The sequence below is a fragment of the Temnothorax nylanderi genome, unplaced genomic scaffold (assembly GCF_030848795.1).
Source record: "Temnothorax nylanderi isolate EJ_2023f unplaced genomic scaffold, tnyl_v1.0 TNYL_tig0561_pilon, whole genome shotgun sequence".
Lineage (NCBI taxonomy): Eukaryota > Metazoa > Arthropoda > Insecta > Hymenoptera > Formicidae > Temnothorax > Temnothorax nylanderi.
Window position 1 is genome coordinate 42,228 of NW_027249623.1, and position 27,011 is coordinate 69,238.

The 27,011-nt window shown below is 38.8% G+C and overlaps 2 protein-coding genes and 1 pseudogene across 2 annotated transcripts; 2 read left to right on the forward strand and 1 right to left on the reverse strand.

The window, feature by feature from the left end:
* Nucleotides 1–12,610: 12,610 nt before the first annotated feature.
* Nucleotides 12,611–14,033, reverse strand: LOC139783936 (uncharacterized). Its single transcript, XM_071723105.1, has 2 exons — nt 13,711–14,033; nt 12,611–13,615 (listed from the first exon to the last, which is right to left on the reverse strand). The coding sequence occupies exons 1-2, from the start codon at nt 14,031–14,033 to the stop codon at nt 12,625–12,627; spliced, it is 1,314 nt and encodes a 437-aa protein (XP_071579206.1). The 3' UTR covers nt 12,611–12,624.
* Nucleotides 14,034–19,987: 5,954 nt separating this feature from the next.
* LOC139783938 (uncharacterized) lies at nt 19,988–21,987 on the forward strand (annotated as a pseudogene).
* An 855-nt stretch (nt 21,988–22,842) lies between these two features.
* Nucleotides 22,843–26,793, forward strand: LOC139783937 (uncharacterized). Its single transcript, XM_071723106.1, has 8 exons — nt 22,843–22,993; nt 23,578–23,739; nt 25,180–25,323; nt 25,398–25,472; nt 25,546–25,599; nt 25,895–26,118; nt 26,396–26,555; nt 26,648–26,793. Exons 1-8 carry the CDS (start codon nt 22,858–22,860, stop codon nt 26,791–26,793), a joined length of 1,101 nt encoding a protein of 366 aa, XP_071579207.1. The 5' UTR covers nt 22,843–22,857.
* The last annotated feature ends 218 nt before the right edge of the window (nt 26,794–27,011 follow it).

The window sequence follows — 27,011 nt, forward strand, 5'->3', positions numbered from 1 at the left end:
TAACCAATCGAATCTTGCAGATGTTGCCAGATAAAGGAATACAATTTATTACACAACTATGTAATGCAGCCCTTAGAATAGGCTTTTTTCCACCTGAATGGAAAGTGGCCCAGGTAATTATGATTCAGAAGCCTGGCAAAATAGCAGAAAAGGTTGAATCGTACAGACCGATCAGCTTGTTGCCTGTCTTTTCAAAATTATTCGAGAAACTGCTACTCCTAAGGTTCTCTCCAATTATCGAGAAGTGCAAATTAATTCTGAACCACCAGTTCGGATTTCGACGCAAGCACGCAACCATCGAACAGATACATAGAATCGTCAAAAGAATTAATAACGACATGGAAGCAGGAAGATATTGCACGAAGCAAGGAAGGTCTTCCTTGATGTTTCACAAGCGTTTGATAAGGTGTAGCACGATGGCCTTCTACACAAAGCTAAGAATAGCTTACCATCTGATCTCTATGCCGTCATAAAATCATACCTATGTATAGTACAGTAAAATAGCATCTGAAAATGACAAAACGGATAGACCAGCCAATTTTTTGAAGGTGAGTAGTAGGTCATAGAAGATGCCCGAATTCACAAAGTTCCAACAAAATTTCCCTGTGCATCGGCGGCCATCTTGAAAATAGGGGTAAGTTTGGATATCTCGGGTCCTATTGGTCGGATATTTTTTCATTTTTTTTGTTTTGTAGGGGAAATATTTGCTACAACTTTTGTTTGAAAAATGTTTTAATAGCTGTCAAGGAAAAAAGTTACAACAAAAAAGTGCCGTCAATTTGAACATTTTTATTAACAATTATATTGCCCCCTGTTGGTTTTATCAAAAAAATGTTCAAATAAAACTTGTAGAAAACTCAATTCTCTACCATTTTCGTATATGCGCTTTTGCGGTGACTCAACAAATATTTTAGCGCCCTCTATCTCTGGTATTTGTTGAGTCACCACAAAAGCGCATATACGAAAATTGTAGAGAATTGAGTCTTCTACAAGTTTTATTTGGCTGAGGTAATATTTTTCGCAATAAATTTAATTATTTAATTAAGATGGTTATATTATAAGCATTTAAGATTACATCAACTTTAGAATGACCAGAATCCTTGGTTAAAACTCGGTAACGATTTGTCACGACGATTATAATCGTTACCACGATTATAATCATTGCCAGTATAGTTGATTAAATTCTCAATTGTGTTTAAGATTTTAATTATGTTTATTCAGTCAGAGTACAGCAAATAAATGAACGAAAGTCCACAAGATAAAGCGGAGCGACGCGACGCAAGACCGCGATCGCGAAAATTGTAATCTCCGACGCGATAAAACTTCAGTGCCAGGGGTGAAAAGGGGTAGAATGTGTGTTATTATTATTATTATTATTCGATGGCACTACAGCCCAGGGCGGGCCATGGCCTCCCGAATTTTGGCACAAACGTCCCGGTTCACGGCCTCTCTCTTCCAGTTGTTCACTCGCAGCAGTGCTTTTGCGTCAGCCGCCACACTGTCCTCCATCTGTTCCTCGGTCTTCCCCTCGGGCGGCCTCCCAAAAATCTCGTTTCCAGCACCCTCTTCGGCATCCTCCCCTCATCAAGTCGTTGCACATGCCCGGCCCATCTGAGCCTCTCATGAGGCCTATATATGTGGATAGTTCGGGTGCCCCATATAGCTACAGTTCGTGGTTATATCTGATTCTCCACATGCCATCTTTTTGTGTCGGGCCGTAGATTCTTCTCAGGACATTCCTTTCGATTGCATTCAAAGCGTTTGCACTCCTCTGCGTGATCGACCAGGCTTCGCATCCATACGTAGCCACACTACGTATTAGCGTCTTGTAGAGCAAAATTTTTGTATCTCTGCGTACGTCTCTCGATTTCATTATTGGTAACAAGGAGAAGTACGCTCTGTTTGCCGCCTTGATTCTTGCCTGGACCTCTCTGGCTTTGTTATTGTCTGAGGTGATTATTGAACCCAGATATTTGAACTCCTCTACATTGTGACGTGGCACCGTGTGCCCGTCACATAAGCCTGTGGCGCGTACGCCACCCCGAACTCCGACCACGCGGTGGAGTTGACATTTATATTAAGCGGGTATTGCTGGTCGGATAGTTGATTTCAGGATGGAGCGGCAGTACGGTTTTGATTTCTAGGGATCCTTTAATGAGGGATGGGACAAAGCCGCCATTAATGGGAGCGGAAGTGACGGCAGGCATTATGCGTCATTTTTGAATAAAACAAAATAACTGTATCGAAAATATGTCTACATAAATTCAATTCTAATTGAGGAATTATTTCAATTAAATTGAAGTAAATAAATAAAACTTAATTAAATGAAATAAATTCCGTAAATTAAGAAATTAAGTAAATAGTAACAAACAATAAATACTGATAAATTTAATTTATCACAAAAAGTTAATAAATGCAGTAAATAATGCAATAAATAATTTTTTTGATAAATTTAAGAGTTTTTATATAAAGGACCCCGGGCCCAGTTATAGGGAAAATGGATCCCGGTCAAATTGGTTGAAACTGTAGTATGTTGTACTTCATAATCTCCTGATCAAAAGTGTTAATGGACACCAAGTCCGAAAACCATCTACTTTTCGAGTTATCAGACGTTGAACATGGTAAAAATGAGGATATTGGGGATATTCTATTCTAGAGTATCCACGGCAATAATTCTTTAGGGTCACACCTTTATGTGTGTCACGCATGTGTGTGTGTGCGTGTGCATGTGTGTGTGTGCGTGCGTGTGTGTGTGCGTGTGTGTGTGCGTGTGTGTGTGCATGTGTGTGTGCGCGTGTGCGTGTGCGTGTGCATGTGTGTGTGCGTGTGTGTGCGCGCTTGCGCGTGTGCGTGCGTGCGTGCGTGCGTGTGTGTGTGTGTGTGTGTGCGCGCGCGTGTGCGTGAGCGTGTGTGTACGCGCTCGCGCGTGTGCGTGCGTGCGTGCGTGCGTGTGTGTGTGTGGGGGGGTATGTCTGTGTATGTGCATGTGAATGTAGGTGTGTGTGTGTATATATTCTTATGATCAGTGCACCGTCGGCATTAGCATCACCCAATGTGTACACCGCGTGGAGGTTGCGCGATCGGATTTTGTACATCTTTGGCCCTGAAAAGGACCGGTCAATGTCTATAATTAGGGTCGCTCGTTGATGTTACGTGGCTGCGGTCGGTTCGCTGAATCACGAATTATTATTACATAATTACAAAAGTAATTAAATTGTAATATATTAGTGATTTTTAAACAAAGTTTGACACTGCGGGGACTCAAACTCATCGGCCGCAAATGACAAAATATTACGCGCACGCTTTACTCTACCGTCGTAGCGTATCGCCAACGACGCCAATTCTTGCCCGAAACGGCCGAAACAGCGAAAGAGCCTGAAAGTCATATGTTTGTCTCTTTCTAATATGGGTCGTCTCCTAACATATCTGTCTCTTTTCTACTGCGTGACGCTGTCCAAAGTCCCGAGCGCTACGAGAGTCATCCCCTCCCTATGCGACCGTGTGGTACCGGGGCCGGCGTTTGGTATCCTTGCTGCGCATGTCTAGAGACTACCAGCGATTGTTTTTTCAAAAATAATTATCGGCAATCTTGCATAATTATTTTGAACAAAAAGTACTATTTAATCAAATCCAATTGACGATATTCCTATGTGGACAAAACACAAACGACTATTATTTTGATTACAGTTATCTTATTAATAATAATAATATTGTAGTTAAAAGTATAATTTTTTTAAGCAAATGGATTAAACATTACTTTGCTCAGATTTATTCTTGTGAAAGCAATGATTGATTATTCAATAATTTGACAAAAAATTCTATATTATCTATATTGATTTTACTAGGCTTCTTCATTACTTTATTGCATTCTTCTTGCTATTCTGTTTTCGAGTATTTAATTATCCTTGATATTTAGTATTAACATTGCATATATGTAGAATTCTTAATGTAAATATATTTTCCTACATTTTATAAAGGAAATCGTATAAAATGTGGGAAAATATATTTACATTTGAAAACTTCATGATAGTTTGAACTTGTAAAGATCATTTTATTTTCCTTTTCGTGGTGTTTACCCAACAAATTATTTTATAACATATTCAAAGTTAATATTTTAATTAACTATTTCTCTCTAATCTTTATATATAATATCTTTAACGGTTCCTATAACATGGCCTTACGATTAAATTGTTATGTATGTGACATGCGATTTCCTCCTAGAACAATGGCTCGCATTGATGGAGATGCAAATGCTGCAAAACAAGGAATAGCTATTCAAAGACGAGATAATTTTGACAGACAACCTTTAGAGGTGACGCATCTTACGAGAATATGCATTAATTGTAATCAGTCAATTACTGCTGAAATCGCAGCAATCGAACAAGATCCTTCTTGTATGAGGTTGAATGTTTTAACGCAGACTAGAAATAGTACCTGTCTCATTTGTAATGCCGATATTGATGTACACAGATTATCAGTCAAATGTAAAGCTTATGTTTTTATCCAAAGAAATATTTTTATTCCTGAAAACGTCAAGTCATGTAGACATCATTTAAATGATAAGGGTGTACTGTTACCTCATTTATTGCTTGGATTACGTTTTGTGAATAGACCATATGTTATAAGAGGACCTGAACTCCAAGTATTCTTGCAAAGTCTGCGTGAGGTGGCGATTAGTATGACGAGAATCGAAGATGAGAGTAGTATAGCTGATGAAGAGTTTAAATGTTTTTGTCCTGTGACAAAAGAACAGTTTCGAGAGTTATTTACGTTTTGTGACAGGGTACCTCGTCGTGAAGGTGGCTATAGATCCGTAAGTAAGAAAGACTTGCTAGCGTTTTTGTGTAAAATGCGTCAGGGGCTATCTGATGAATTCCTAGCAAGTATTTTCCAGTACTCAGACAGACCAGCTGCAAGCAGGGCTGTTGCTACCGCCAGGAAGTCATTGATGCGGCGTTTTATGCCCAGTAATATTGGATTAGACGCAATTATATACAAGGGAAAATTACATCGAAAGACATGTGACAGAATTCGCTAATGAACTATTTAATCCAGAACCAAATATTCCTCGTGTTATTGTTATTATTGATGGTACTTACTCCTTTATCATGAACAGTAGTAATTTTAGAGCATTTCGGCAATCATACTGCGTTCACAAGGGCCGTCATTTAGTTAAACCTGCCCTTATAGTCGCCCCTGACGGGTATATACTTGACATCCAAGGACCATATTTTTTTGATGCCCGTAATAACGATGCTGCTATCTTGCGAAATTAATTTGAAACCGATGCAGAAAGAATGAGAAGATGGTTACAAGAAAATGATATTGTTATAGTTGATAGGGGATACAGGGATTCTACTGAACTACTTCAACGGTTAGGTATTGTATGGAAAATGCCGGCGCTCCTCGAACCTGGTGATCGTCAACTCGGAACGGAAGATGCTAACGAGTCACGTTTAGTTACCAAGTTAAGGTGGTTAGTAGAAGCGAGGAATGGACATATTAAATCCATATTCAAATTCTTTCAGCAAACAATGCAAATTCAGCATGTTCCACATGTAGGCGACTTTTACAGAATAGCTGGAGCGATTATAAATAGATACCATCCTCTTATTCATATGAGAAAAGCTAATGCTCAGATGGCCCAACAATTACTCCAGAAAGCGAGAGAACCAAATGTTGTTAAAGCCTTGGTTGAAGCTGAAAATCTCGCCACTAGAAACGCTCAGAGATGGGTTCGATTGAGTGCTGAAGAAGTATTAGACTTTCCAGTTTTAACTCTTGAATACCTAAAGAACCTTACCATCGGAGTATACCAAGTAAAACTTGCACCATCGTACATTCAAGACAAACAAAGACATGAAGATGAAGAATTGCATGTTGAAATGTTAAGAGACAGGAACAGACTACCAGAACCGGGTTTTTTTGCGAGCAAGAGTATTTTCTCGCTTCCGTAATGCTGCAAAACATCAGCTTTGGATCGCATATCGATCTAAAAATGAGGACGAAAACGATCAAGAAAATAAAGATCCTATACAATGCTATTATTGCACGTGCAGATCCGGTGCTCGCACTGTCGGTACCTGTGCACACATTGCCTCTATCATCTGGTTTATGGGTTATGCACGACATCAACCTAATATTCATTATCCTTCAAACCAGATAATCGAATCCATTCGTGATTCAGCGAACCGACCGCAGCCACGTAACATCAACGAGCGACCCTAATTATAGACATTGACCGGTCCTTTTCAGGGCCAAAGATGTACAAAATCCGATCGCACAACCTCCACGCGGTGTACATTGGGTGATACTAATGCCGACGGTGCATTGATCATAAGAATATATACACACACACACCTACACTCACATGCACATACACAGACATACCCCCCCCACACACACACACACACGCACGCACGCACGCACGCACGCACACGCGCGAGCGCGCACACACACGCACACACACATGCACACGCACACGCACACGCGCACACACACACACACACGCACACGCACGCACACACACACACACACACACACACACACACACACGCACACACACACATGCACACACACACGCACACACACACGCACACACACACGCACGCACACACACACATGCACACGCACACACACACATGCGTGACACACATAAAGGTGTGACCCTAAAGAATTATTGCCGTGGATACTCTAGAATAGAATATCCCCAATATCCTCATTTTTACCATGTTCAACGTCTGATAACTCGAAAAGTATTAGGTTGGCAACTAAGTTCCCGCCGTTTTTTTACATTTTGTAAAAGTTTATTTTTCAATAAAAATTAACAACTAATTAATCAATAATGTATTCTCCCTTGTTGTTTACAACTTCTTCCCAACGTTCAACAAGATGTTCAATTCCTCGTTGGTAGAAATCACCCGGTCTCGACTCGAAAAATTCATCCAACCAAACTCTCAATTCTGCATCAGTATTGAACGAAACTCCGCGCATAGCATTTGAAAGAGATCGAAAGAGGTGGAAATCCGTTGGTGCCAAATCGGGAGAGTACGGCGGGTGTGGCAGTACTTCCCAGCCATGCGTTTGAATGGCTTCCTTGGTCATATTGGCGATATGAGGGCGGGCGTTGTCATGCAGCAAAAGAACTCCATGCTGCCGATTAGGTCTTTTCTCTTGAATAGCCGTGTTGAGTCGTTCCATTTGTTGAACATAGAGTTCCGCGTTGACCGTTTGGTTCCGTTCAAGCAATTCGTAATGGATAATCCCTTTCCAGTCCCACCATACGCACAACATCGTTTTACGCGGATGAAGTTCTTGTTTCACGCGCGGTGTCGCTCGTTTATCGGGGCTAAGCCACTGCTTGCGCTGCTTTATATTAATGTACAGGCACCATTTTTCGTCGCCAGTAACGATTCGGTAAAGAAATCGTTGCTTGTGTCCATGAGTTGAGCGGTGACGAGCAAGCAAACCAGCGGAGATTGTGGCTCGTTGATTTTTGTTGTTGTCACTTAAAGCATGCGGAACCCATGCTCCACACTTCTGAACCTTTCCCATCGAGTGAAGATGCTTCTCTATAGCAGTGTGGGAGCATTCCATTTTCTTTGCCAGTTCCCTTGTCGTTTGACGCGAATTTTCGTGCAAAAGTTGGTTTAATCGCCCTTCATCGAACTCAACTGGACGGCCAGAACGAGGTGCGTCTTTGAGGTTAAAATTTCCATTTTTGAACTTGGCATACCAATCACGAACGGTTCTTTCAGCTATGGCACTCGCTCCATACACAGCACAAATGTCGCGAGCAGCTTTTGCGGCCTTAGAACCTTGATTAAAAGCAAAAAGAAGGAGGTGTCGAAAATGCTCATTTTTCTCAACTTGACATTCCATTTTAATGATCTCAAAAAAACAAAACATAGACAAATGACATGCGGAATGTTCCTCTCTAAAAAAAGGCGTGCAAAGTCGGTACTCGAATATATCGCGTTTATTGTTCCCTCTTTTCCGCGATGCCGATTGGTTCTCTCGCTGTGCTTACTTCATGAGCAGCTGTCATTGTATATGTGTGTAATATTAAAGCTAAATAGCGCGCGCGAAGCGCGCGTCTGTAGTGTCTAGTAACATTTAAAAAAACGGCGGGAACTTAGTTGCCAACCTAATAGATGGTTTTCGGACTTGGTGTCCATTAACACTTTTGATCAGGAGATTATGAAGTACAACATACTACAGTTTCAACCAATTTGACCGGGATCCATTTTCCCTTTAGCATTTGTAAATTCAATAAATGAAAAAAACAGAACAATTTTGAAAATCATTTTTATACTAAAAATGTGTTGGTGCGATAGTCTGAGCTTATATTTATCAATATTAGTTAATTTGATGATTTATAGTTGAGGTTATGTATTCTCTATATATATTCTTTATTATATTAAATGATAATATAAAATCACATTCAATTTTAATGAAATTGGATTTATTAAGTACAATGCTTACACTTTTATTTTTTCTCTTTGTGCGAGAGTGCGCGGATGCGCGATTGATGGCGCAAGGAAGACAAGCACGAGGAAGAGCAGTTCACACCAAACGGAATAACTTCAGAACAATTCGTATGTTACTAAATAAAGGCGTCTATATTTACAATATCTACAGAGTTCTTTGATTTCCAGAACGGGAATAAGCCGTGAAAGCGCGCACTGATGCTAGTACGGCACGCAAGCGGCGAAAGCGTGTTCGCGAAGCGGTGTAGCGAAAAGCGAATTCAAAGCGGTGTGCAAAGCGGTTTTAACGAGCGGTATTTCGAAGCGGGTGAACTTCGACAAGAAGCGAGAAGGTCGTCGTAATCGTGCGAACGCTAAGCGCGTGATTCTAGGCGGTGTGCGAAATGAGCGGTTTCAACTAAACTTGCGGGTGATCTGCGAGCGAGAGACGGGTGCGCGACGAAGCAAGCTCTTTTATAAGGGAGCTTCTTCTCGGCAATCACCAATTAAGTTTACGGGTTGTAGGTGACCTCAGGTCGAAGCGTGTGATTGGCGGCCAAAGGGCCCGACACGCATTGAGTCGCACCTGACATGCGCGAGGCACGTATTGTAACGCGCGATTGGCAGTCGGCTGCCTACGTCATCGCAATGTGCCGTCTCGAGACGAAATATAGTTGACGGGCCGTTGACAAGTGTTGTTGTTTGTCACGCCGAACATTTTTTATAACGTGGGTTTTTCTATCGCACAAGAACATAAGAACAGCGTTCTGGAAACGTCTTGAACGTTATCGATTAGGAATGTTCTTGGAAAAGCCCATGTTATAACGCAAAACACACAGGGAAATTACATATAGGGATAATCATTTTATTAACGGAATGAACTTATGCTACAGCGAAGGCACACGCATTGTGCCTTTTCATTAGACGAAATCGAAGCACGCTATGATGCACTCGCGATCTCAAACACTCTTGCTCACTTTATCAGTTATGACACAGTATGTACAGTTATACTGTGGTTATATGTCATAAATTGACATATACTATACACTATCTTTACTAAAATATACTCAAAGCGGAAATATCCCATTAATGGCGGACGACCAATCCGCATCCTGCAGCCTCGGTGTCCTATCCTTCATTAAAGGATCCCTATTTGATTTCGGCAGATTGGCGCCATCTGACGGGGTGGTGACGCACCACCGAAATCGCGGCCGAGAATCGACGTCGCGACGGAATCTTTACTGTTGGGTCGATCGCGAGCGAGGGAAGACGTCCTGCGAGGACCACTTGGGCCGATCGTGAGCGAGGGCGGAGGCCCTGCGAGCCCTGTCGAGGAGGAAGGATCGAGGACTCGATGGAATTGTAAATGGCCAGCAATCCCGAGTAACGAAGTAACGGGGAATAGCGTGGACGGAGGGTCGCGTACCGTAATGTATTGAGAGATACGCGTATGATCGCCTCACGATCTACGCGTAAAGGCCCTTGCACAATGCCAGGCAACAGGCAATAGGAACAGGGAATAGGAACAGGCAATAAGAATAAGGAATACCAACATACCAGAAACCTTGTATCAATGCAGAATGGACCGTGACATAGGCAATAGACACAGGATTTCCGTCACGTTGGAAATTCTATGCTTATTGCCTGTTGCCAACCAATCACAGTGTTCAGATTTTTAGGTTATATTTACGAACTTTTAGCGCGCGTATACATACGTCGTATAGGTACACGTTTTGCAACTAGCTTTATTTATAGCAAATATATTTATAGCAAAATGTATGATCATCATAATTATTCGAGTCGTTTCGAAGAAGAAGAAGAAGAGTGTGTAAGCGACGGACTGGACGCATTTGACCAAAACTGTTTTAATAAACATGTAAAATATGGTGACGAGTTATTAATTGATATGATTCGTTCTCGTCCATATCTTTATGATAAAAGTGTAAAAAGCTATAAGGATGCAACAATGAAAGAGAATGCGTGGACAGAAATTGCTAATGTTCTAGATACTACAGGTAAGTAAATTTTTATATAACTCTTAACTGATTTACGGTGGTTTCAGAGACAGTCCTGTATTTCATTCCGTCTCATTATGAAAGGCGTATGACTGGATTCTACTATTGTTTTATATGTATCATATGATTATAGTTGTTTATATTTGATTATATGATATAGTTACAGAGTGCCAGAATCGATGGACACGTCTACGTCAACGCTTCAGCAAGGAGAGGCAGCTGCGGGAGCAAGAGACGAGGAGTGGAGCTGGAAAGCCCATGAGACAAAAATGGGTATTATTTGAGAGCCTCGCCTTCTTGGGAAGACATATAACTCACAGAAGGTTTGTTTCATTTAGTTCTTTAAATGATTATAGACTTGTCGATGAATTTCGAACAATTTATTGTATTCAACAATGATTTATCATTTCAGAAGCTTCTCCAATGTCAATTGCGCAAAGCCATCCGGGCCAAGCGGTATCAGTGAGATGGCGTTGAAAACCCAACATTCGAGAGTCCTTCAGGACAATCATGAAATAACCGCTTATAACAACCTCAATGTACGACAACTTTTCTTTTCTTACCAATGTGTTATCTTACTTGAGAAGTATGTTTTGTAAACTCACTTTACAGACACCACCTTCAACATCCGGCCAGCAGTAATTGCATACGTTGTTGAAAACCCAACATTCGAGAGTCCTTCAGGACAACCATGAAATGACCGCTAATAACAACCTCAATGTACGACAACTTTTCTTTTCTTACCAATGTGTTATCTTACTTGAGAAGTATGTTTTGTAAACTCACTTTACAGACACCTCCTTCAACATCCGGCCAGCAGTCATTGCATACGTTGTTGAAAATCCAACATTCGAGGATTCTTCAGGACAAGCATGAAATGACCGCTAATAACAACCTCAATGTACGGCAACTTTTCTTTTTTTTACCAATGTGTTATCTTACTTGAAAAGTATGTTCTGAAAACTCACTTTGCAGACACCACTTTCGACATCCGGCCAGCAGTCTCTGTATACACTGCCGTCGAAAGAAGTATGCAACACATTGCCAAAGTCGGTTTATGAAAATCAATCTATTTCTAACTCGAAACTTGGTCATGACGTGAGTCTAATTTTGAATCAATAGAAAATATGTACGAAATAATATTTATACATTTAATCGATGTTTTTAACTTTCTAGTTACGGCCACCCTCGCCGTTGCAAAGCCTTCCGCCACTTGCAGTTGAAGAAACTTCACTGGTGAGTGGTTTTGCATCTTATGTAATCAATTGATCCTAAGAAAGTGTAAAACTTACGAAATTCAAAATTTCTTTGCAGTCATCGACATCTTCCTCAATTTCGCGCCAAACACCTGCTTCGGAGACGGAGGAAACGAACGTGGTGAGTCCACCTTCCTCCTGCTTTTCGGGAAACATGCAAAGGACTTTTAAAAAGCAGATCAACCCGGTGGAAATAGCGTTCCATCAGATGAACAATACACTGAGTAATATAGCTGAAGTGTGTTCTCGGAAAAAACCTGTAAACGACAACGATCCAGATGTTGTCATTGGAAAACTCGTCACAGCGGAGCTTCAAACAGCAACAGAACCATACAAAAGCGAGTTAAAACGAAAATTTATGGAGTTGCTATATTTTTCAAAAACCACGTAACCTAATCTTAAGTTAAATAAGTTTAGATAGGGATGACGCGTGATACTTTCCCGATTAAGATCCTTATGGATTAGTGGATTAGTTAAGTGCCATATAACTTTAAATTAAGGACCCTAGTGGTCCAATGGTTAACGGCACGTTAAATATTTCAAAGAAAAGAAAGAAGGTTAGATCGAATCCGTCGCTCAGAAACTCTTCCTCTTCTTTTTTTTTATTACATTTATAAATGTTTTTTTTTTCAATATTTTATATTATATATTTTATTTATTATTATATATAATTACAATTTTAATTTTGAGCATTAGAGAGGATTAATTTTATTTACACTAGTTGATTAAAAATAAATGTTTATTTGGTTTCCAATAAAAGAACAATTTTATTTTCTGCATACAAAAGTGTATCTACAGTGCTTTTCATACTGTTATGTCTTACTAGAGAATACAATTAGTCATCACACATATAAAAATGTATAGAAAACGATACAATTATAAATTTTAAAGTACATCGTGATGTTGCCCTCGATGTATGTACTCATATTGCCAAGGAACTTCCCCAGCTGCTGTCATGAAGTATGACGAGAGAGTATCACGCATTGTATATGCGTCTCTAGTAGCTCGATGTGCTCCTGCATTCCCCATGGGTCTTATATGATTATCTTGTGACTGTTGTCTCCACTCTCCTTCGATTAAATTTCCTTCTTCCGTTTCTCTATCTGCAAATTGGGGATGACAATACCTTTGCTGCAGCGAAGCTTTCTCGTCGTTTTTAGTTTTTAAAAAATTATGCAAGCACATTGCTGCTAGCACAAACCGGCTGGCAGCATCTGGACCAGCACATATTGCTCTTCGAAATATCCTCCACCTGGCTGCAAAGATTCCAAATGTGTTTTCAATCGTTCTTCTAGCCCGAGATAGTCGATAATTAAAAATCCTTTTTTGCTCATTTAAATTTCTCCCCGGATAAGGTCGCATCACGTGTGTAAACATTTGAAATGCTTCATCCCCAACAAAGTAATAGGATACTTTCTTGTCACTTCCTGGTAGACAGGCAGTGCCTGCAGGTATGTTGAGCGTACCATTGTACAGAGATTGTCCAAAGTCTGATCTGGAGAGGATTCCGCCATCACTTTCACTGCCATACGCACCAACGTCGAACAGCGTAAACATGTATCGAGCATCACAAGCAGCCATCAGTACAAGACTGAAAGTTTTCTTATAATTAAAGTACATTGAGCCAGAGTTCGGAGGTGCCTGGATAGTTATGTGCTTGCCATCGATTGCTCCAACACAATTTGGCAAATTCCATAATTTTAAAAAATTACTGCTGATTTTTGTCCATTCCTCTTCTGTGGGATGTTTCATACAAATTGGCATCAGAACATTTGCTATAATAGAGCATGTTTCCGTGACAATTATATGAGCGGTGGACTCTCCTACTCTGTATGCTAAAGCTACAGATAGCATCTGATCCCCTGTTGCCAAATATCTGCAATAAAGTTTAAAGTTAATTGATAACCTTTCAAAAACTCAATTCGTGCATAAAATATATTATGTATCATTTTAAAACATATATAGCTTTACCTTAGAGTTATTGCTAGACGTTGTTCTGGACATATCGGGGCTCTAATACTTCCTTTCTGCAAGAACGGACCTACTAGTCGCAGCAATTCGTAAAATGTGGGCACATCCATTCTCGTATATCGGAAAAACATATCTTCATCTTCTTTTAATTCTGCAAACAAAGTTGCGAAGTCACCGTACTGTGCACGCCGAGTATTGATGGGACGGACCCACCATCGCCTGTTCCTCCAACGCTTGGATTTTTCCGCTTTCCATGCAGTGTACAATGCTAGGCTAGCTACTTGCAATGCACAGATAAATAACATCATGTTTTCGTCATCCATAGCAAATGATCTAAAAAAGATGTTAATGAAAATATTATTATAGTAATAAAACCATATATAATAATATAATACAGAATTTTATACATATATATATATATAATTCTATATTATATATTTCATAATATATATTTCACTTACTCTTCAACGAAAGCCTTAAAACGCACTAATATTTAATTCTTAGCAAGAATTCAAAATACAAGAGAATTGGGTTATGTTCGCTTGGATCAGTCTAAACTAGGAAGCAGCCGACAAAATTCGAAAGTTCTAATTGGTTGGTTCTTGTCGCTATCGCGTCATTGTGCACTGGAGGCGATAATTCCTTATTCCTTATTTCTATTCCCTGTTCCTATTGCCTGTTGCCTAGCATTGTGCAAGGGCCTTTATTGTCGTAAATCCTTCGGGATTATCGTTTATCGTTTTCGGGTCTGACATACCCCGCCCGTTGCTACCCCGTAGACAGATTATGGGGGGTCCATTCCGTCTCGGCTCAACAGTCACATATCGTAATTCTGCGTGTAACATATTTTGCGTGTTGTATTCGGCGCGTAACCGGTGCCGCGTGTTTTAATTATTTTGCGTGTTAGATAGTATAGCATTCCGTATCGGCTCAACAGCCACTTATTGTAATTCTTTTGCGTGTTATATCTGCGTGTAATTATATCGTCCGTGTGAGCAACTACGTTACTCCGGCACGTTAATTACTGCGTCCGGTGCTTCGCGAATGAGGCATCAGGATCACGTGTCGGGTGCGTGCGATTGGCGTGGCTCCCGTATACTCGGGGTACACTTCGTAACGGGTATTTATATTTTGCGAGTCCCAGCAAACACAGACTGTATCTATAATATAACGTAGAAGTAACAAGTAATATAACGGGTGTTATGCCCGAGCAATATAGAGATTACCTAACATTGTTTTATATTTACAATATAACAAATTATATATTCATTATATTGCTGCGTTATTAACTGGTGACAACATAATAACAGCAATATAACCGTGATGTAATACGTTTTATTGCAATATTATATAACGTTACTTTAATATTATATAATATAATTATATTAATTATTTAATGTTAATTATTTATAACTGCCAGTGCTGTATTTGTGAAAAATTGAAATTAAAAGAAAAATTTGTGCAAAATGCATGTGCGTAATTATGTGTGCCTAATAATGTGATATAAAGGTACGTAAATAATTAATATTGTACATTTTTTAAATTTTATCTATTTACAAATATTGATGATTATTATATATTTATTGAGTCGTAAATAATAACAATATTACACAATCGAGAACAATCGATAAAAAAAGGAAAGAAATTTTAATTTCTGCAGTAATGACCGCATCAATATGACAGTTATCATGATTGTCATGCGATACGGGCCCATATGCCATAACGTACGATTTTCCGCGGTTTGCCGGCGGCGGCCATTTCCTCTCGGATTCCGTGTCATGCAGCGTCTTCGAGCCAACGTTTTATTCATCAAAGGTAATCCTTCATTTCTAACAACAAAATTTCTTGAAAAATTGAAAATACGTAACGTTATAAATAAAAAGTAATACTCGTGTATATATATTTTTAATCACATTCTTCTACTTATTGCAAGAATTGTATATGAAGACTGAAGCAGGTTATGGTTTACGGCGAATACTGCAAACATAATTAATTCTCTCTCGGATCCCGTGTTAGGGCTCGGACATTCCGTAGCGCGGTAGGCCGTGCACACAGATTGGTTTCGCCGCTACAGACCGTGCAGTGCCGTGCACACGAGTGTTCGCTCTCCGACATTCTCGCGCTTCGTTCGCCGCGCCGCGAGTGTTTCTCGAGTGTTCTCCCGTGTCTCCGGGCTGCTCCGGGCCCAAAGAGGATTGCCTGGGCCCACCCGAGGACGAGAAGGAGAGGGACGGAGCGAGGTCTCGCCGCGTGATGCGGCTGCGGGAAGCCGCGACGTCGTCGCCGCGATCAACGTCGTCCCGCGCAGCGCGCAGCCAGCCGCCGATTTCGTGGCCGCGCGGCCTCGATGCCGAGGGGCACCGTCTCGTCGCAGGGCGCCCCGTGGATTATGAGGCGCAAGTGAAACGCGTCAGCAAGACGTCGTCGTTGTCGTCATCGTCATTGTCATCGTCGTCGTCATCGTCGTCGTCATCGTCGTCGTCATTGTCGTCGTCCTCTTCATTCGTATGCCCGATCGCGGGATCAATCCGGATCCGCCCGTCCGCCTCCCCCTCTCCCCCTTTCTCCCCTTTTTGATCTAGGTTCCTCCAGCGTCTTTCCAGGTTACGTTCCTTTCCGTGCCGCGAGTCGCCAAGAATCACCTTGGGGAGTCGGCATCATTGGTGTGTCGTTCGCGGCGAGGATAATCGGGGCATATATGATGGAGAACGCGGGAAGCGAGTTTGAGACGGTAGACGAAGACGGGGTTAAAGTGCAAGCCGCAGGCACAAGGAAGAGAGACACGAGGAAATAGAAACAGGTGGAGGTAAAGGAAGCAGACAAGAGGGAAAGAAAGGAAAGCGGATTGAGACAGGATCAGAGAACAGAGGAAGATGACAGAAAGAGCAACGAGAGCATACAGTCGTAAGAGATCCGAGGACTGGAAAAGATGAGAGGGCGAGGAACATAGTGCAATGGCAAAGGAAATAAGGTTGAGGAGGGAAGGACAGAAGAAGGAAGAAGACGGCTGGGAAAAGGAAATCATGAAAGAACTGAGGGAAATGCGCCAAGAAATCTTGAAGGAAATAAAGCGGAAAGGAGAGGAACTTAGGCAAGAAATGAGGGAGATAAAGAGACAACTGGAAAGAGTGAAAAAGAGGCAAGATATAGGAATCCACGGCAAGAAAGGCGAAGGACGAGGAGAAGCGGGGAAGAGGAGTGACCAGGAGATCGACGAAGAAACAGATGCTGAGGAAAAGCAGAGTGAGGAAGGGAAGGAAGGGAGGGAGGGGGCCAGCGGAGGAATGGCGGTGGATGCAGGTCCGAAGCACGAAGGAGAGAAACGCGAGGGAGGCGGACGGGAGAGCGAGGGAGGAAGTAAAAACTGGTGGGAGGAAATGACAAGTGAGGAGGAAGAGAGAAGCGAAAAATCTCGAGGATCCAGTGAGGGGGAGGAGGAAAGAACGGAGCGGTGGCGAGGAGATGAAGAGTTGGAAAGAGGTGAAGGAGAGACGGAGAGTGAGGTAGAGAAAGGAGCGACGAGGGAGACGGATAGAGAAGAAGAACGGAATGGAAGAGCCACGGGGATGAAGAAGAGCAACGTACGGGATATGGTGAAGAGAAGAGAAAAGAAAATGGAAAAAGAGAGAGAAAGAAGAGAGAGGGAGAGAAGACAGGAAGAGGACAGAGCAGAAAGAGAGAGAATAGCGAAGAAGAGGAGATCGCTGATATGGAGCGGCTTAGAGGGAGCAGAAATGGCGGAAAGGAAGGAATTCATGGAAGTTTTAGTCGAAATGGCACTGGATAGGAAGGTAGGAATTAAAGGGGTGGTTGAAATAAAAGGAGATGGAAATAAGACCTGCTGTTAGTGGAAATGGAAGAGGAAGAAGACAAAAAGAAACTGTTCTGCAAACGATGGGAAATGAAAAAGAAATGGGGTGTAATTGTGGACGAGGAACTGACCAGGGGAGAAAGGCTAGTGAGATGGAGGATAGAAGAAAAGGCAAAAAAGGAAAGAAGATTGGGGAACTCTGTGGTGACCACAAGCAGCAGACTGTGGATCAATGCAAGGGAAATATACTGGGACGAAGGAAGGAAAGAATGGAGGAAAGTGTGAGGAAAGTACAAGGAAAAGGAAAAGCAAGGACAGCTAGCAAGCGAGAGAGGAGAGGGAAGAATGAGGGAGTAGGAGCTTCGTAAGAGGCCTGAACGTCCTTTCTCTTTTGTTAATGACTGCTTTGTTGTAGAAGGGGCGCGGAGACTGGAAGGGAGGAAGGCAATGATAGGAGATGGAGGGAAGAGCCAAAAGAACTTGAGGGCGCAGAAGGAAGGAAACAGAGGAAGGACAGGAGGGTTAATAGAGGAAAGGGGGGCAGGCTTAGTATGTAAGGTCGCACAAAGGCCAGGCTCGTACAGATGGACATATGTAAAGGGTTGGGTACGTCCCTACAAAACGCCATGTATCCCGAGAAGGGAATCATTATCCAAATAAAAAAAATTTACTTAAAGTACTTTAATTTCTGAGATGGTTGTACGCGTTTGCCTACATTTCGATTGGTCACAAAATAATACGATATATTTATCTATTCAGAAAAGTTTATTATCTTCAACGACAATTAGCAATACATATATTGAAACGTTACGACGTTTCGACCCTTAGGATTGGGTCCTTTTCAAGCATCAGGTATAAAACTAGTCCTTGTCGCGACTTAAACATTTGCGTTTATGAAGATTTTAACCGAAATGATCATAAAATTAGTAATGTATAAGTCAGTGACAGCGGGGAATGCGTTTTATTATGGAAGTGTGATCACCGCGATGAAATGCTTTCCGTTTTTTTCTATTAATGTTTATGTGTATATGGGACAATCCACGTCACTTTTACCCCCCATCTGTCCAAAATTGGTATGGACGGATTTTAATGACTAAGGGCGGAAAATGTCCGTCTTGAAAAGAGCTTTCGAAAGGCGTGTGGCATATATGCGCAATTCAACATGGCGTCATAGTTATGGCTGCTTAAAGGGATAAATTCAAAATTTCAGATCCAACATGGGCAGATAAAACGGTGAAAAGTAACTAAATTCACGTGAAACTCAGTATTTGGGGGATTTTGGGGTCGCTGATTACGAATCTGAACGTAAAATTGTGAAATTCAAATGGCGGATGCAAATATAAGAAACGGACGAAAATTCCAGTAAATGATCTGAAAACTCTTACTGGAGGGTTTTTGGGTCGCTGATCACGAATTTGTAGCTAATTTGTTAAAAAACAACAGAAAAACCGTGTTAATTGAAATTCTACTCTTAGCGTTACCCAGAGATGACGGCGTGGACGTGGTAGAAATTCATCTCCTAGAGTAGAATTTTAATTAACACGGTTTTTCTGTTGTTTTTTAACAAATTAGCTACAAATTCGTGATCAGCGACCCAAAAAACCCTCCAGTAAGAGTTTTCAGATCATTTACTGGAATTTTCGTCCGTTTCTCATATTTGCATCCGCCATTTTGAATTTCACAATTTTACGTTCAGATTCGTAATCAGCGACCCCAAAATCCCCCAAATACTGAGTTTCACATGAATTTAGTTACTTTTCACCGTTTTATCTGCCCATGTTGGATCTGAAATTTTGAATTTATCCCTTTAAGCAGCCATAACTATGACGCCATATTGAATTGCGCATATATGCCACACGCCTTTCGAAAGCTCTTTTCAAGACGAACATTTTCCGCCCTTAGTCATTAAAATCCGTCCATACCAATTTTGGACAGATGGGGGGTAAAAGTGACGTGGATTGTCCCATATACTTAATTATTTACCTGACAAATGTTTATGTAAAAAAATATTACAGAAAAAATATGTGTAAAATTTTTTCTTTTCTCATATCAAAGTTGTACATTTGTGTAACGAAATACCATTGTCATTTTTTCTACAGTTTTTATTTTATTTTCTAAATACTTAGCGATAACAAGAAATTAAAAAATACATTAACATATATATTGGATAAGATTGGATTTAAAATTTGACATAAAATTGAAATTGATCATTATGTACTTAAAGTACTTTAATTTCTGAGATGGTTGTACGCGTTTGCCTACATTTCGATTAGTCACAAAATAATAGGATATATTTATCTATACCACCAGGAACATTGCACTTTAACGATTTAAGTAAATTAGATTTATCGGGTATTATAATAAATGATGGTGGTCGAGGGACCTGAGAAAATTAAATTTACTCATTTTTAGGCTAACATATATTTATGAATTTTTTTTTATTACTTTTAGATATACTCCGCCATCATGCCTAAGAAAATGCGATATTTATCGAAAAGGCGAGTGAATCAATTGATTAAACGCGAAATTCATAGTTGCAGACATTTAAATTTATTACATTTTCGTAAACCAAACATTGCATCTAATGCGGTTGCAGAAGCGGTATTGACTCTTACAAATGTCGATAATATTTCTCGTTCAGGTTCTACATTATCTGAAAATACAAATTGTTATGACGAATTACCGATGCAGATGTTAGAAACGGAAATTAGTGAACAGTATAACGTAACATCTCAAGATAATATGTTACCATTGACGGACATATTGTCTTGTGATGAAAAGAGTTTATGGAAAGATTTACAAACGTTAATAATAGAACGTAATGTTCCGCATAATACTGCCAATGAGTTGCTAAACATTTTGAAACAGCATGGTCACGTCGAGTTACCTAGTGATGTAAGAGTTTTGCTACATACACCAAGAAATGCGTCTGTACATATAAAACCTGTAGGCAATGGTCGCTATGTTCACTTTAGTCTTTCCTCGTCTCTAGAACGGTCCATAAAAATGTATTCTACTTTTATAAAAAGTAACGATATAAGATTGAATATAAATATTGATGGCTTGCCCATTTCAAAAAGTTCTGGTAGTCAATTCTGGCCCATTATGGCATCCATAGAAGGAATAGATGTTTATACATTGCCATTTATAATTGGGGAATATCATGGTATGTCTAAACCTATTGATGCTAATGAATTTATAAATGATTTTGTAAATGAATTGATCCTTCTGTTTCAAAATGGGATAACTGTGTGTAATGTAAAATATACTGTTGGCATTAATGCAATATTATGCGATGCACCAGCTAAATCATTTATAACGTATACAAAGGGGCACACAGGATATTTTTCATGCTCTAAATAGGGTAATCTTTCCAGAAATTCATAACATATTACGAACAAACGAGTCATTTAAAAATCGACTTCAGGTGGAGCATCACACAGGTGACTCCATATTAGAAAAACTGATTGGAATGGTGTCGCAAATTCCTTTGGACTACATGCATCTTATTTGTTTAGGTGTTGTAAAAAGAATACTACAGTTATGGCTTAAAGGTAATAAAAATGTAAGACTGTCAACTGATAATATAAACGCAATTTCGGATTATTTACTCGCAATCAAGGCATGTATACCATCGGAATTTGCAAGAAAACCCAGACATTTACGTGACGTAGACAGGTGGAAGGCCACAGAATTTCGGCAATTTTTATTGTACACTGGAATTGTCGTAATGAAACCAATATTATCTTCGACTGCCTATACTCACTTCGTTTGTCTTAGTGTTGCTATAAGAATATTAATTGATCCGCAATTGTGTTCCAAATTTAACGCTTATGCAGATTCACTGTTATTGTGGTTTGTTTCCAACTTTGGAAGTATTTATGGTGATGAGTATATATCTCATAATGTTCACAATCTTGTTCATGTCGCAAACGATGCAAAAAATTTTGGTTTATTAGATAATTTCAATTGCTTTAAGTTTGAAAATCACATGCAAAAGATAAAGAAGAAATTGCATAACAGCGGTAAACCTCTGGAGGAATTAGTGAATCGTGTTGGCGAAGAATTACAAATGCCAATCCAACCGTGTTGCATGGTGCAATATCCAAATGTCGTTTACTCTAATAAGAACAAAATTTGTCACGTTCAATTTAAAACTTTCAAAATTTCCACAAAAAGCACGACAATTGTGCTTTACTCTCTAATAATAATGTAGTATTAGTTTTGAATATATTCGAGGACAACTCAGTCTTATTTATTCGTGCAAAACGTTTTTTAAATCCATCATCTCTTTTCACTGTGCCATGTGCTTCGGAAAAACTGGGTATATTTGTAATTTTAAGTACAACTGCTTCAGAAATTATAACAGTTCCACTCACTGAAATAAAAAGAAATGTATAATACTGAAAAATATGAACCAGACTGATTCTTATGTTACAATACCGCTTCTTCATACCAACAATTAGATGCTGTATCTGTTTGTAAATATATTTTGATGTGTGTTACTGGTTAATTATGTAAAAAATCGATTGTAAATAATATCAGTTATTACAACGCGTTCCTTCTTGAGAAAATAAATACTTGCTAATTTGCTTACTTGGAAATGTGCAAATGTTATCCATGTGAAATTGCACTACATTTGTAAGGTGAGTCAAATTATTTACAAATATGCCGTATTAGTATTTAATGTTGTTATTTCGCATTGCTTTATGTATCTAATTCTCATGCAATTATTAGTAAAATCTGACAATATTAATTTTGATAACTGCTAACATATAAAAAGAATTATCTTTTAACAAAAAATCCTTTCCTACTTTTTTCTTTATTAATATAAAAAGAAAACTTATTACGTTAAGGGGATCCTAATGTGTTATCATGACTTGACATGAGAAAATCTGCATTTCTGAAATTATTTTTGTTTTTGGCATAAAATCGTCCAGCATTGACATCATTGGTGCATATACTTTACTTTCTGAAAAGGAATTTTTATTCTGTAAAGATATGTTGCTAAAAAAAAAGCTGTCGAATTTTGAGGGCCACCAAAATAGGCTAAAAATGTCCGATTTTGGGATCACTCTTTTTACATACAAACAATATTACTTTTTTTCATGTCAAACCAATGCTTTTGCCAATATAACAATTGATGTCATTATAGATGTATATATTTTAATATATGCGAGAAAAGTTACACATACTAATTTAATAATTTTTTTAGGGATTATATATATGGACAGATAATGGCACTGCAACGTGGCCAAATTGAAGGAAATAAGAAATACTCCGTTGTGAAATTTCTTGTGGATAACTCATATTCGGAAATACCATCATCGTGGCTTATGCATGATGGCAAAAAGCAGATGTGTGTATGGCCGCCACGGACAGCAAATGCTGCAAGCTTAATAGCCAATTGCACAAGTCCAAACTTTGAAACTTGGACTCTACACGAGGTTGTCCTTATAAAAGAAAACTGCAGTAAGTATTTATGCATTTATATCTTGCTTTGTTGTATGTATATTACCATTAGACCATATATAACTTACAATTAAGGCTCCTAGGTAGTCATCGCTTCTATCCTTGTTTGATGACGTCAGAAGCAAGAAATGAATGGAATTGACACGTTGAGAATTCTTGTGTGTCAATTCCAAATAAAAAGATATTTGCACAAAATAACACATTAGATCACTTCAGCATACTTTGAAAATACTTCATGGTTTAGCCCTTTCCCTTGACAGTTAATAAACAGCCGTAAAATGAATGTAATATACGAAGCCTAACCATGCAGATTTTTTATTACATTCATTTTACGGCTGTTTATTAACTGTCAAGGGAAAGGGCTAAACCATAAAGTATTTTCAAAGTGTGCTGAACTGATCTAATGTGTTATTTTGTGCAAATATCTTTTTATTTAGAAATAACACGCAAGAATTCTCAACGTGTTAATTCCACTCATTTCTCGCTTCTGATATCATCAAACAAGGATAAAAGCGACGACTACCCTGCAAATACATATACACACACTAGAAATGTAGATAACAATTTGTTTTTCTTCATTGTAGCATCTCTGGAATCTGCAAGAAAAAGTGCAGTAGATTCCAGTTACGAAACGACCGGCGATGAAGACACATTGGGACGTGGCAAAAGGCAACATATATTAAACACTAAATATAGTAGTTCCGAAGAAGATGAATGCAATACACCTCCACCACCTAAGATTAAGAGTATGTATTACAACATTGTTTTATTATATTTTACATACAGGATATCTGACTGCTCCTATAAGCTCGTTCGTGTACAGGTAGATGAAAGTAAACACAAAGTTCTTTACTATTTTGTAAATAACGTGATTGCACATGATCATTTATTATTTAATTTTCAATCTTTTTTATTTATCGTAAATCAAAATATGTGGTTATTTGCAAAATAATACACAAAAGCAATCACTGCAGTGTTCCCTATTAATTTAAAGCGCTTGATTAATTTCGAGTCGTTATGGTCATCGCTGCGAGAAACCCGCAGCGAGATCCGTTTTGGATCTCAAACTGCTCTCAGCCTATAAAGTGGCACGCAAGAAAAACCGGCAATAAAGTACGCTTTCCGTAGACTTTCGTGTGACGAGCGAGGATCTATCTTTAATTATCGAAATTTTCTATCTCGCTTTTTTAATATCTGTCTCGCTATCTTTAATAATACTGTTATATCTTTTTAATAATACTGTTCCCGAAATACGATATAAAGTCATTTGCGTCATCGTAATTAGTACTTGATTCGCATATGAAGAGCCTGTTGTTGGAACGAAGGCATACATTGCGTCGGAAAGTATAGATTTGTAGGAGGAGAGCAAACACCACTAACACGTCTCGACGGATAATTAGCATATATCACGTATTGCCGATGTGCACCCTTTAAATCTTTAAAGCTCAGTGGGTCAGTAGTGTCTGTCTATCCATTCACTTTCAACGATGCGAGTTATTATCGGTCGCGGCGCGAAACCCGGCGCGTTGTGCAAGAAGAAGGTATCACGAATCGGTTTTGATCCGCGCGCGGAACAAAAAAAATCGCTCGCGCGCCACTATACCGCACGCCTGCTGCGATTCGGCACATTGGGTCACGTGTTGCATTTTTCCGCTTCTATCCGCCCGGAGTTTTGTGTCCGGCATTATTGCGTACAACCGAAGTGTGTACGAGCCGGCAAACATCGGCTTAAATTATACGCTGCGTAACGAGGAAAGAATTTCTTTTCTAAAAGATAGTAATTTTTTCCAGATTCCTTCACGTCAAACGTATAATCCGTTTTAAATTGATCTATACAATTCGGAGCAGACTTTTATCTCAATAATTTTCCGCGTTAAATCGTGTTTAAAATTGTATAAGTAATTACGTATAAGAAAAGATTCCGGTACTTCCTATTATATTTGTCTAGATTTGATCTAAACGCATCTAAAAATTTCATGTATTGTCATTTGTTTATTGTTTATTTTAACTTTAATTCCTCTTATTTTTAATTCAAACTCTTGAAACGACGTATAAGGAGATTCGTATTAGTGAAGGCTTTTGTGTACTTTACATATTATATAGGTTTACATATTTTTTGTAGTTTATTACATATTTGGTTTTTTAAGTGCTATAGGCAAAATGTTAGTAAAAATATTTTTGTTCAGGAAAACCGATCAGTACTAATAAAATTGCTTCTTCCATTCCACTGTGTCCGACCAACTTAACATTCAATGATACATCCAATAATGAAGAAAACGTAAGCGCGAAAAATGCAAATAATGCAATAAACTGTCCACAAACTTCTTATGGTAAGCAATATTACTATCACTTATACGACATGTAATATATGTTTACTATTGTAATACTATATACATTTCCATAGAAAAAGATATGACCTATACAGGACCCAAGAAAACACAAGTATATAATATTTCTGATGTGCCCGTTATAGTGCAAGGTACACATATTGTTGAAATAAACAAAAATTAGTTATAGTAATATAATATTAACATGTGTAAATATTGTTATAGGCTCTATTCCATCGTTTGAAGAGCAAGAGGTGCAAGAGAACTCGAACATAATAAGTATGTATAAATATATACGTACAATGGTTAAAGCCATTGCATGTAACAAAATTTTAGTGATAATTGTAAGGCCGTAAGAAAATTGACCAATCATAGTCGAGTATTCTCCTTATGGTCGAAAAATAAGATAGTGATTGGTAAATTTTCTTACGGCCTTACGGTTATGACTACAATTTTTTACGTGCAATGGTTTTTATTAATAAAGTAGTAGCAACATGCATTATTTACATGTTATCTATACGATATATTATTACTTAGGTATAGTATATACAATATATTATTCGTTGCATTGTAGAATACCTGAAAGAATTAATACACAAGCAAGCAACGTCTAATTTAATGTTAGAAGACGTGAAACAACGGATAACCAATGTAGAAGAAGTTTTGAGGAGCCGCGCCCCTGTTTCAATAAAGCGTAACGATAGTCTTATCGCAGAAATTTTACCATTGCAAACGGTTGAAGCCATACGAGACTTTGATTCACTTTTGCGCGATACTGATGCAGCAGTTACACAATTTGTAAGTATTTACATAAATTTGTTAATTGTATTATAGATTTTTCTTGCAGATACTAAATCCTGAAATTATTTTAATAAACTATCTAAGATCCAAGCTTCGCTCTTTCCTTTGTCTATTGATTGTATATCTTAACGGTCTTAATATGTATTAATTGTGAATTTTTCTATATTTTTCTATTTTTCTCTATTACTCTACGGTACTATAAAGAGTTCGGATCTATTTCTTTAGTGTATTGTTATTGTACTAGAGGAATGTTTTCTAATTGTTTATTTTTTAGAGAGATTTTCTGTTAAGGATAGGAGGGAATAATCCTAGAGACAATGTTCATCGCATTCTCCCCAAAATCTTCACAAACGAATGTGCGATGAACTGCTCCTGGAAAGGCATTCGCCAAAATTTTAAAGTTTCCGACTTGTATTTTATTAAAATTATGAGAAGTATGTTGTACATATTATGTTATTAAACACACATCTGTTAACCAACATCTTTTTTAAAATTGTTTTGCTAACTCCATATTATCTTTTTTCAGGAGAAATGACTTTACAACACGCAACTTTGACAGAGGCTGAATTTGATAATATAGTGGCGGAATGGCTACGTTTCGCGAAACAAAGAAAGCAGAGAGGAGAGAAAGAAAAACACATCGAACAGAGACAAACTATAATGACTTCTTAAGTTAAGTCTAATAAATAACTTCTTCTAAGAAGCAAAGGTTATTATTTGATTTTTAATTTTTCTATCTTAATTGTCATTTTTAGTCGATAATATTGTCAGACTTTATTTTTTTCATGTTTTCTACGTAAAAAAAAGTGTACAACTTAGTCTATAAGAAAGACATGTATGACTGCGCCTTTTATTGCACAATTCTGAGTTTTAGATAAGGTTATCTATAT